Source organism: Schistocerca americana, chromosome 8, assembly GCF_021461395.2.
Source record: "Schistocerca americana isolate TAMUIC-IGC-003095 chromosome 8, iqSchAmer2.1, whole genome shotgun sequence".
NCBI classification, from domain to species: Eukaryota; Metazoa; Arthropoda; class Insecta; order Orthoptera; family Acrididae; genus Schistocerca; species Schistocerca americana.
The window spans coordinates 176,802,284-176,814,716 of record NC_060126.1 but is presented as its reverse complement, the minus strand read 5'-3'; the positions used below and the strand labels follow the sequence as shown (position 1 = coordinate 176,814,716).

The 12,433-nt window shown below is 35.8% G+C and overlaps 1 protein-coding gene across 1 annotated transcript in view; it reads left to right on the top strand.

Moving 5' to 3' along the window:
- The window catches only part of LOC124545459 (protein takeout-like), an 89,708-nt gene that overhangs the window by 41,528 nt on the left and 35,747 nt on the right, over positions 1 to 12,433 (top strand). The window contains exon 2 of the mRNA XM_047124386.1: positions 6,397 to 6,489. Within this exon, the coding sequence (XP_046980342.1) occupies positions 6,397 to 6,489 (93 nt within the window). The remainder of the gene's footprint in view (positions 1 to 6,396; positions 6,490 to 12,433) is intronic.

Sequence of the window (12,433 nt, the reverse complement as noted above, 5' to 3'; positions counted from 1 at the left end):
TTTGTGTTCTCGTATTATGACGTTCTTAGATAATACAAATCTCCTTCATCATAACCAACATGGATTCCGCAAACAGAGATCATGTGAAACTCAGCTCGCCCTATTTGCCCAAGAAATTCACAGTGCCGTAGACACTGGCGAGCAGATTGATGCCGTATTCCTGGACTTCAGGAAGGCATTTGATACGGTTCCGCACTTACGTTTAGTGAAAAAAATACGAGCTTACGGAATATCGGACCAGGTTTGTGATTGGATTCAGGATTTCCTACAAGAAAGAACACAACATGTCATTCTTAACGGTTCAAAATCTGCAGATGTAGAGGTAATTTCGGGAGTACCGCAGGGAAGCGTGATAGGACCTTTATTGTTTACAATATACATAAATGACTTAGTTGACAACATCGGTAGCTCCGTGAGGCTATTTGCAGATGACACGGTTGTCTACAAGAAAGTAGCAACATCAGAAGACTCGTACGTACTCCAGGAGGACCTGCAGAGGATTAATGCATGGTGCGACAGCTGGCAGCTTTCCCTAAACGTAGATAAATGTAATATAATGCGCATACATAGGGGCAGAAATCCATTCCAGTACGATTATTCCATAGGTGGTAAATCATTGGAAGCGGTAACGACCGTAAAATACTTAGGAGTTACTATCCGGAGCGATCTGAAGTGGAATGATCACATAAAACAAATAGTGGGAAAAGCAGGCGCCAGGTTGAGATTCATAGGAAGAATTCTAAGAAAATGTGACTCATCGACGAAAGAAGTAGCTTACAAAACGCTTGTTCGTCCGATTCTTGAGTATTGCTCATCAGTATGGGACCCTTACCAGGTTGGATTAATAGAAGAGATAGACATGATCCAGTGAAAAGCAGCGCGATTCGTCATGGGGACATTTAGTCAGCGCGAGAGCGTTACGGAGATGCTGAACAAGCTCCAGTGGCGGACACTTCAAGAAAGGCGTTACGCAATATGGAGAGGTTTATTATCGAAATTATGAGAGAGCACATTCCGGGAAGAGATGGGCAACATATTACTACCGCCCACATATATCTCGCGTAATGATCACAACGAAAAGATCCGAGAAATTAGAGCAAATACGGAGACTTACAAGCAGTCGTTCTTCCCACGCACAATTCGTGAATGGAACAGGGAAGGGGGGATCAGATAGTGGTACAATAAGTACCCTCCGCCACACACCGTAAGGTGGCTCGCGGAGTATAGATGTAGATGTAGATGTATACTGAAACATGGTATCAGTGCATGCTGAGCTGCATCACAGTCATTGCTTATCAACTTATATACTCAACACATTCATTTATTGTCCCTCATTTTCACAAAAACATGACCTTAAATCTTCAGTTAGCTAAGCTAGCACTTTCACAAACTGTCCAAATTGATTCACTGAGTAAATCTTTATTTATTTTTATTTAGAAACATTTTAATTTGGTAACAGTTCACAGCTTGTCCATTACTTCTTTCAAAGTGTTGGCATCCTTACTTTACATTGAACCATCCCTAATCTAGTTCCTTATGGGTGCATTTATGTATTTATTTGTCCACATAAATCTCTTTTTCAGTACATACACTGTACACAGGATATTGGACAGAGAACCTTCTTAGCTATTGGTTTTACAAACATCAGACATACATGATTTAAATTTTTATAACAGATTGGATCTATACAGTTACAGTAATAATTACAAATTTTATTAAGTACTGTATATTTATAACTTATTTCTATGATTAAGCATACGAATTACATTTTTTCTTGCATAAGAAACTGTGAGATTGAATAGTAACAGTTTTTCAGAAAGTAGTCTGTCACAGACTTTTTAAAGCTCTTTAGTTCAGGAAGAGATTTTATATTTCTTGGTAATCTGCTGTATAGTTTTGTTTCTGCATGATATACACCTTTTTGGCCTAATGTGGTGTTACAATGACTAACATGTATGTCAATCTGACCAGGTACTGCTATCAGGGACACTTTTGTTTTGAGGAAAAACGTTTTCTTTTCTCAGTGTACTTTTTTTGACACGCATGACTACTTCCAGTACATAAATGCAGGGAAGGGGTAAGATCTTTAGATCTTTAAAGAAAGATTTGCATGGTTTTCTGTTGCTTTTTTGTTTCATTATTCTTATAATTGCCTTTTGTTTCCTGGAAACTATTATGGTCTGGTGTACATTTCCCCAAAAAATGGTACTGTACTTCAGTATTGAATGTACATGAGCAAAGTATACAGCCCTAACTGTTTCTGCACTAGTACAGTTGCAAATAATTCTTACTACATAGCTCACTTTTGCAAGTTTTGAATTAGGGATGTGATATGAGAGCTCCATTTAGGATTTTCCTGCATATGAATCCCAATAAATTTAGTTTCAGTGGTAGCACCAGTGTTTCGATTGTCTGTACCTATTACTGGTTGTACTGCATTTTTGTTTTGATCTGTGTGGCAATTCATGAGTACTGTGTTTTGGATATTAGCTGTCAGCCTGTTTCTGGTAAACCATTCTGACACTTTTTTCGTAATATCTTTCGCAGATGAAGTAAGATTTTCTTCTTTATTTCCTTCAATCAATAGACTGGTGTCATCTGTAAACAGTACTGGTTCAGAAACCCTGACACGTAATGGGACATCATTAATGTATACCAAAAAAGAAAGGGACCTAAAATAGAGCCCTGTGAAGCGCAATGACTTAGTCCACATAGTTCTGAAAGGTGTATCTGGAGTTCATTGACTTCCATGTGCTTAATTTCAATTACCTGAGAGTGGTATTCCAAATATGATTGAATCTACTGATTTGGCACATCTCTTGCACCATACCATTCAAGCTTTCTCAGGAGCACAGAATGATCAATCACATCAAAAGCTTTTGTTGGGTCCAATAATAAACCTGAGATTTTGCTGTGGTTGTCCACTACATTTAACACATGGTTTATCACACTGAAAGTGGCCATTTCAGTTGACTGCTGAGGTCTGAAGTCACATTGACATCCAGAAATAATATTATTCTTGTTGAAGAATGCAGTTAGTTGTGAAAGTAACACTTTTTCAATAATTTCTGAAAACCTTGACAATAGTGACACAGGCTTGTAGTTACCTGTGCATTGCTGATCACCTTTTTTTATATAGGGGTATTACTTTTGCCATTTTCAGTTGCTGTGGGAAGAAACCACATGACAAGGATGAGTTGCATATACCTAACAAAGGAGAGAGTATGTATCTTGCTGTTATTTTTATAATATAATCTGGAATATCATCAATGCCAGATGAATAATTGCTCTCCAGTGAATTAATGGTATTTAGGAGTTCTGTTTGGCTTGCGGGACTGAGGAACATGGATATATTATTTGTTTCAACACATGAAAATTCTTTCAGTGTTGTATTGGGTGCATTACTGAATTTTTCCTTCACTAATTTTCCAGCAACAGTTGCATAATAAGAATTGAAGTTGTTTGCAAATGCCCTAGGGTCAGTGGCATTCTTGCCATCATTCGATATCACAATATTTTTTTGAGTTTCCTTCTTCCCTGCAAGGCCCTGCACAGCTTCCGACATGGACTTAGTGTTATTGAATGACTTGATAATATATTTGTCATTTTTCTTAGATTTTGCCTCTTATATTTAAAGGCTATGCAGCACATCAAGTTATCTATGTATATTGTGATATATTCCTATATCTACATCTAAATACATACCTTACAGGCCACCGTATGGTGTGTCATGGACTGTACCTTGTATCACTACTAGCCATTCCCTTTTCTGTTGACTCACAAATGGTGTGAAAAAAAAACAATCATCTGCATGCCTCCATGCAAGCTCTGATTTATCTTGTCTATATGGCCCTTACACAGTATGTATGTTGGTGGCAGCAGAATCATTCTCTAGTCTGTAGCAATTGCTGGTTCTTTAAAGTTTCTTAACAGTGATTGACTAAAAGAATACCTTCTTCCCTCCAAAATTTCCTTCCATGGACTCACAGCATTTTTGTAATACTTGCATGTTGTTCAAACCTATCAGTACTGAACCTAGCACCAGTTCTCTGAATTGTTTCCAAGTCTTCCTTTAATCTGACTTAATGTGGATCCCAAACACTTGAACAGCACACAAAAATGAATCACAGATTGTTTTGTGCATTGTCTCCCTTGTAGAAGAGCTACACTTCCCTAGAATTCCTCCAGTAAACCAAAGTCAAGCACTCGTTTTTACTACAACAGACCTTATGTGCTTCTTCCACTTCATACTGCTTTGCAGAGTTCCTCCAGATACAGTATTGAAATGATATGAATGTGTCAAGTACCACGCCACTAATACTGTATTTGAACATTACGGGATTGTTTTTTGTACTCATATGTGTTAAACTGTTTCTTTCCATATTTACAGTAAGAGTAAACAGCATAGTTTAACTGCACATACATTTTTAAAATGGGAACTTTACTATGAAGTGGGCATTCTATGTGGAAGTATGACCATGAACTCTGGTTTGGGAGGAAAAGGAGTGAAATCTACATTCAGGTATCCAGATTTAAGTCTTCTTTTGTTTCTCTGCAAAGCATAAGGAGAAAGCTGCAATGTTTTCCAGAAAGAGGAATATTACTAATTCTGCCCCCCCCTCCCCCCCCCAACCGCATTTGGTTGAAATACCACTCTATTTCTAATAACTTAAAGCATCTCACTACAGAAATCTCTTGAAGTCAAGAAAGGCAGTCTTGTTTATTTTCTAATGTCTTAAAAGTCTGTTCTATCAGTCAATATCAATGTGATTTTGCAAGGTCAATCACATTCATGCAAAACTGGTGTGGCCTTAGGATACCCTTTTAAACAAATTACCCAAAAATGTGCTCAGTTTACTTAAATCAACTACTACCACATATAAAGCAAATGAAAATAACAAAATTTGTTGATGAACATAACCAAATGTACACTTTCATTAGCATATAGATGGCTTAGAGTTGTATAGTTGTTTTCTCCACATTCGATATATTTGAGGAGTATTAGCTGTTCTTTTTGACTTGTTATTTTTGTTGGCATATTATTGGATTTTCTCAGATGTTCTACATTTTTTTCAGTGTAAATACAACATTATTGGCTTGTGACTAAACATATTTTAGATGAATATATTCTGGATCGATTTACAACATTATAGGCTTGTAAATAAACATATTTCAGATAAACATATTCTGGTTCAGTTTTCTAAGTTTTAGCACATTTTTTGCTTACATGCTGAATTTAACAATGAGCATATAATTTTAGATAATTATGATAAAAATGCCACCTATAATCATTTCAATAACATAAAAATATGTACTTAGTACATACTTATGAAATTAAGCTGACTGTTTGGCTATGAAAGCAATCTCCAACAGCAAATATTTATTAGATACCTATCACTCTTTTGGGATGTTGTGTGATCTTATTTCATTTATTTTGAACCATGATTAGGCAAATGGGACTGTTTATGATATCAAAGACAAATTAAAACAATTAAATATATTAGTCGCTGATGGTTGTCCTAATGTGTCTTTTGTACATTTTGTGTGTTCCCTATATAATCCACGTCTTAGGACATGATGCAGCTTCAAACTCAAAGTCGGAGCTACATTAAAACTCTCCCACAACTCAAACGGACCTGTGATCATTTCTGCTGCTCTTCTTTGTACAGATCAATGTCCCATGTCAGTCACATATGGTACAAGCCGCACAAATTTGAGTAATATTCTAAGATAGGATGCACAAGTGATTTTTAAGTAATCTCCTTTGCAGACTGACAGCATTTCCCCAGCATGATGCCAATGAACTGCATGATTGTTTAAAGTTTTGAAGGGGTTTTAAAACATAACGTACTGTTCTATACAATCTCTATACTGTTTGATGTGGCAAACGTGTACATCTTGCGATAAGAACAATCATAGTGCAATGTTGAACAGCCATTGAGTTTAACAGAAATGGTTATTTTCCAAATACCACATAACACGCATGGTGCCACAGTAATTAGGACACTAGATTCCCAACTGTGTGGATCAAGTTTCCAAATCCTTGTTAGGACTTCTTGATTAAATTTTTCTGTTTTTCCGTTAAGTCATAGGGTAAAATCCAGTCTGTAAAGGATAACAGCTGATGTATGTTCAAATCATCTGGCCAAAAATTAAGAAACAGCTCACTGTACTGCAAGAATACTGGAAGGAAGCATCATGTGAAATTTTACATGAAGTAGCTTTGAGAGTAAGAAGTAATTTAAAATAAAAAACCACTAATAATTTTATTAATTAAACAAACAACTAAACACTATCAGTTCTTGTATCTAGAAACTACCTATCAGTACTGTATAACATATTTGTTATAAAACCAGTAACATAAAAGAAAAATAATTCACAATGCTATGTTTTCAGCAAGCACTTTCAAATTATGCCACCGAAGCCAGCCAGATGTTGCTCAGTGCATTACAGATGCATTCCAATCAGCTGTACCAGAACTTAAGAAAGGTAAGGCATTTTAATCTGCGTGTTTACATGAGATTCATCCTCAATTTTCCTTAAGTTAAGAGAAAATCCATTCTGTATGTTACATTTGTGATGTGTCCTATGCCGTAGCACACACTCAATAACTGACTGTCCCAAATCATATGTAATCAACATTTACTTCTTTATCCAAAATGCAGGATACAACTAAGTTGTATCACACAACTACAAACATACTTTAACAATAGTGAATGTTTGATAAAAAACAATATTATTTAGTCTTTGTCCATGTAAAATAACTTGAAAGATAATACCTTCCACAGAAGGAATCCCAATGACTAGAGTCACTGAAACCATTTCCGATCAGAAAAGTAAATCCTAAGTTCATTTAGCACTGGCACTTATTTATGAAAAGTCAAAGTGCTTTCAGTCATATGATGACAGCGATTACTAAGCTCAGTTGATAGTCTAGCTCCACACAAGAATACCAGTCTTGGAACACTGGTCCCACTGAAGGCCAAGTCAGACAAGGAGAAATTCCCTTGATAATGTCTGCCTGCTTGTAGTGGCTGTGGTGAGGTATCTTCCAGATTGGATGGCTGCTGGAACCATGAGGTGTAGATCTTGGTGGTCATTCTGTGTCATAATCACTTGCACTGGCTGAGTAAACTGAAATGGCAGACAGCAGCAAGGCACTGTCGTAATTACAAGGCTGGCAGAGTAATACCTACTGTTGCTGGGATAGCAAGTGATTTATGGAAGTGAAGTAGGGCTCCTGACTGTGGCGCTGTTGGCAGGGATGCATCCCGCAATGGTTCTGTGGCTGATGGTTCTTGTGGTGAAGCTAGTGCTGCATTTTATTGTGTCACTTCGAAGCAGACCAGTGTATTCTCGACACAGTCCAGCTTCTTGTGGTTGATACACTCAGCCTGCAGTACTGTTGACATCTGGGTCTGCCAAGGGAGTGAGTAATTGGAGCACAGGCAACTGGTCGACCATGTCTGTAATGCGGGTAGCCTTGGCTGTAGGTGACTGCAGTTAATGCTACAGTTACGTGGATGAATACAACATAATGGATCATGGATTTTATGGCAATTGATACAATTTCCTACATTATTCTGTTTTGTCACAAAATGTGGGACAACTCGCTTTATCCCACCAATGAAAAAAAGTTACTAGATAATATTGGAAGAGGAAACACTCAAGACCATGTACAATGCACAACAAAAATTTAAGTAGTAAAGCAAAACCAAGCTGAAGCATTGTTAAACAATAAAGAACTAAAAATTGCAAGTAAATGAAATTTAATTCTCAGATAATTGCTGTGACAGAAATAGTCATGTGTTTAAATTCTTGGGCACTAATTTCAATGATTACTTCCGCACTTTTGTAGCAAAAACAGAAATGGGACCTACAGAACATGATAGATGAAGTAATAAATGAATTTCAAATATCATATGTTGCATGAAAAGTATTCTCACTAAAGAAAACCAAAAATTATGCTGCCAAAATATCTGTTAGTATAAACAACTTTATTGAGAAGGAATTTTCTTAGATTAAACTGTACACTCAATGGGGACTCAAATCTCAGTCCTTGACTTTTGTGGGTAATTCTATTACCAACTGAGCTTAGCAGGGATGAATCATGAACCCCACTCACATCTTCAGTTCTACCAATTTCTCTCCTCATTTTTCAAACCTCACAGGCACTCTCCTGCACACAAAGCCATTTCTCCACGAAATCCAAACTTCCAGGAGTAGTTATACAGGAACAGTTCTATGAAGTTTCAATAGTATGAGAGAAGTACGAGCAGAACTGAAGTTGTGACAGCAGTTTATTGGTTGTACTTGGATGGCTCAGTCAGTTAAGTGCACAGCCTGTGAAAGGCATGCCTCTAGGATAAAACCATATGACTGAACTACGAAAACATTTTGAGATTGTAGCAGTTGATACTAAATTCAAGAAGCCTTTAGTTGTATGCCACTACTGGTCACCTAATGGTAGCATACCAATATTCATTTTGAAATTAGATACAGTACTACAACTCTAGAGCTCAAAGTACCCTAATATTTTGTTATGTGGTAACCTTAACATAAATGTTTTTAAAGAGTTTTCAGCTTAGCAAAAACTAGGGAATGTGTTAATATGCTGCAACATGGAAAAAATGAACCACAGATGCACAAGAATAACAGCCACTAGTTCCTCTGCTAGTGACATATTGATTGTTAATGGCAATAATGCACATACAACAGTTTTAATGGTATATCTAATCGTAACTGATTGATATTGAATATAGTTATGTCCAATGCTGATAAGCAGACAGAAACATCTCAACACATATACAAATGAGCATCAGTGGGCAACAGTAAGGCAGCAGCAATTTCACACATTTACTCCACAAAGCTAACTGGAAGGGTATTTATAGCACCTATGACGTTGTCAGTAAAGTAGATAAATGGATAGGTACTCTGTAGTACTGTTACGATGTAGCATTTCCAATGAATTTAAATCTGCACTGCACCATTGTAAAACATCTACTAAGAAAGATTAACTTTAGAAATATAAATCATTTGCAAAAACAAAAACAGGTTGCTTAAATATAGCAGAACTAAAAACAATAATTTATATCATGACTATTTCAGACATTATAGAAAACAATTCTCAACAAGGGTATTCAAGAATTCAAGAAACTGTACAACCGGCAATTTATATACAACTCAAGGAATAAATCTAAAGCTATTGGGCATTAACAATGATATAATTGGTAATGAAAACAAGGGCTGATCAATAACATAGTGGTACATTAAGAATAAGGATAGATTATCTCTGGCTCTAGAGAAATATCTAAAGTATTCAAATATCTACAGTATTCAACAACCACTTCATAAACATTGGATACAACCTCTCTCTTCAAATTAGTGCTCTTTTGCCCTTTCTCTGTTCAAACCTAGACTTATTCCCCCAAACTTATTCCCCATACAGTTGAAATCTGCAGTTTTATAAAACAGAAACCTACCTCACACTCACAGGGTTTGGATGGCAAATCTGATTTACCTCAAACAAATGTGGCACCATGTGCCTTATCCCCTTAAGAGATTGAATAATCTGCTCCTTGCTCTCGTATCATTTCTGTAAAATGCCCAAGGCAGAAAAAGTGGTTTCTCACTTTAAAGAAGATGAAAAGACTGGTCATCGGCCTATATAAAATATGTAAGGTCCTTGGCAAAGCAGTATATGAGCATGTTATTAAGTTCCTGGAAGGCAAGTATTTATTGAGCCCTCATTAGTCTGATTTTTGAAACGGGAGATCAATAATGGGACTCTATATTCATTTCTAAGTAAAGTTTATGGGGCATTCAGTGACAGAAAGCATATGACAGGATTATTCCTTGATCTCATAAAAGTCAGTCATGAATTAGAATAACTGCTGTAGTATGTAACAACAGGAAAATGAACGAATTCTTTAGATTGTATCTCTTAGACAGAAAACAAAAAGTCACAATTACTTAAAAATATAGGGAAGCACACCATCAAAGAAGCAAGACATAAGACAAGATATTCCTCAAGGTTCAACACTTGGTCCAGTTATATTTATTATATTTATCAGTGACCTGCTCTGAAGCACTCAAACAAGCCAACAAGTAATGACACCAAAATACTGTATTCAAACCACTGTCCTTATGAAATCTGTAACATGATTTCTGATAACAAGCTGAAACTAGCATATTGATTAAGCTCAAACAAATTGTTACTAAATAAGACAAAACTGTGCATATAAATTTTTGCCCTCACATATAGTTTTGCCAATTGCATGTAATGTCATATTTGTAAATGTACCTATAAAGCAAGAGGTAATCAGTAAATTCCTTGGAATATGAATAGGTGACATTCTATGGTGAGATGTATTTTTTTTTTTTTTTTAATTGTAAGTAGACTGAGCAATTTTTGCTACCCATTTAATGTCCTGAGTAAAGTTTGTGACACTGAAACACAGGAATGTGCACATTTCGCACTTGTACACTCAGTGCTCATATGCTGTATTCAATTTCAGGGCAGTCACACAAGAGATGTTTATTATGCAGAAGAGAATAATTAAGTTCATCACATAAGTGCCTCTCTCCTCCACCACTAAACATTTCTGGGGCTCAGTATCCTACCTGTGTCTTGTGTCTCTATTCATGATTAAGTCTGATTTATTCATAAAAATTTGCATGTTTACAAAAAAAACTGTGACATCTGCCAACACCAGACACATCATTCCAAAGATGTATCTACAGTTAGCCAACAGAACACTGTAGTCCAAGGTGCATGTGAGTTGTTATATACAAATGGCTACCCAAAACCTTTAAGTTAGATAGAAAAGGATTCAAAACAAAACTAAAGTGTTACTTCAGAAGAACTGCAACTATACAGTAGAATGTATGAATGTCTCTCTAAAATAACCAAGTTAAATACTTTCTTATGGTTTTGACCAACTAGGATCATGTTAACAACTTCAGTTCCTCTTCTTCCTTTGTTGTTGTTTCCTATTTTTCCAGTATTCCCTCATTTTCTCCCCATGAAGTCTCTTCCTTTATTCTGTCCATGTTGTTCCCGATTTTTTATTTCTTCTGCTTTGAAGACCTTCCAAATTTAGTGTTTTGTTTTTATAATGGTTTCTTTCTGCTATTTCTGATTCTTTTATGTTGTTTCTTTCAAGATCTTTTCTTACTTCTGTAATCCATGATATTGTCGATTTCTTCTTCCAGAAATCAAGGAGTACTTGTTTTGTTAGTCTATTTCCATCCATTTGGTAGAGATGTCCAAAAAAGGTTAATCTTCATTTGGCCATTACTTCAGATATTTTCTCTATATTTTTGTAGATCTCCTCATTACTTCTTATTTACAACCCTCTGCAGTTTTCATTGCACCCATTATTTTTCTAATAATCCTTCTTTCCAGTACCTCTAGTTTGTCCGTCTTATAGTTCATCATTAAGCATTCAGATCCATATAAACATTCTGGTTGTACCACTGTGGTGTAGTGTTTTAGTTTTGTTTTTCTAGATATACATTTCTTGTTGTAAATATTTTTGGTCAAACCATATGCTCTTTCCATTTTATTAATTCTTACATCTATTGCAGATTTTTCTAGTCCATTCTGTTGTATAGTTTCTCCAAGATATTTAAATTTATTTACTCGCTCTATTTTACCTATTTGTGTTTCTATGTATTTTGGTGCATTTTTTAAATATTTGTTATGAATTTTGTTTTTTCAGCTGAAATTTTGAGACCAGTTCTGTTTGATAATGTTTCCAGAATGTTTATTTGAGTAACTGCTTCTGTCAGGTTTTCTGAAAGTATTGCGAAATCATCTGCAAAAGCCAAGCAGTTTAGCTTAATTCCATTTGCTTTCCTTCCCAGAGTTATTGGTTCAATTTTGTGATTTTTTAGCTCCGAATTCCAGATCCTTACAATCTTTTCTAGAACACAGTTAAACAGTAAAGGTGATAAACCATCACCAGTTTTTATTTCAAAAGGCTGAGATACTTCTCCCATAAATTTGACTTTAGATACTGTACCTGTTAGAGTTTCACCAATTATGTTTGCTAGTTTTGATTTAACACCAAATTCTGTAATGACCTTATCTATTGTTTCTCTGTCCATACAATCAAATGCTTTCTTGAAATCTATAAATGACACTAGTATTGGTTTGCTGGTTAACATTCTATGGGGAATTATTGACTTTAAGTTAAAAATTTGTTCTGCACAGGATCTTCCCTTCTGAAAACCACCCTGATATTCTCCTAGTTGTTTGTCTAAAGTATCTACCACTCTGTTGAGGAGAATTTTTGATAATATTTTGTATGCCACTGGCAGAAGTGACACTCCTCTGTAATTACTGACATTTTGTTTATCTCCCTTTTTATGTAGTGAGTGGATTAATGCTGTTTTCCATTCAACTGGAATCTTTTCAGTTTTCCAAATG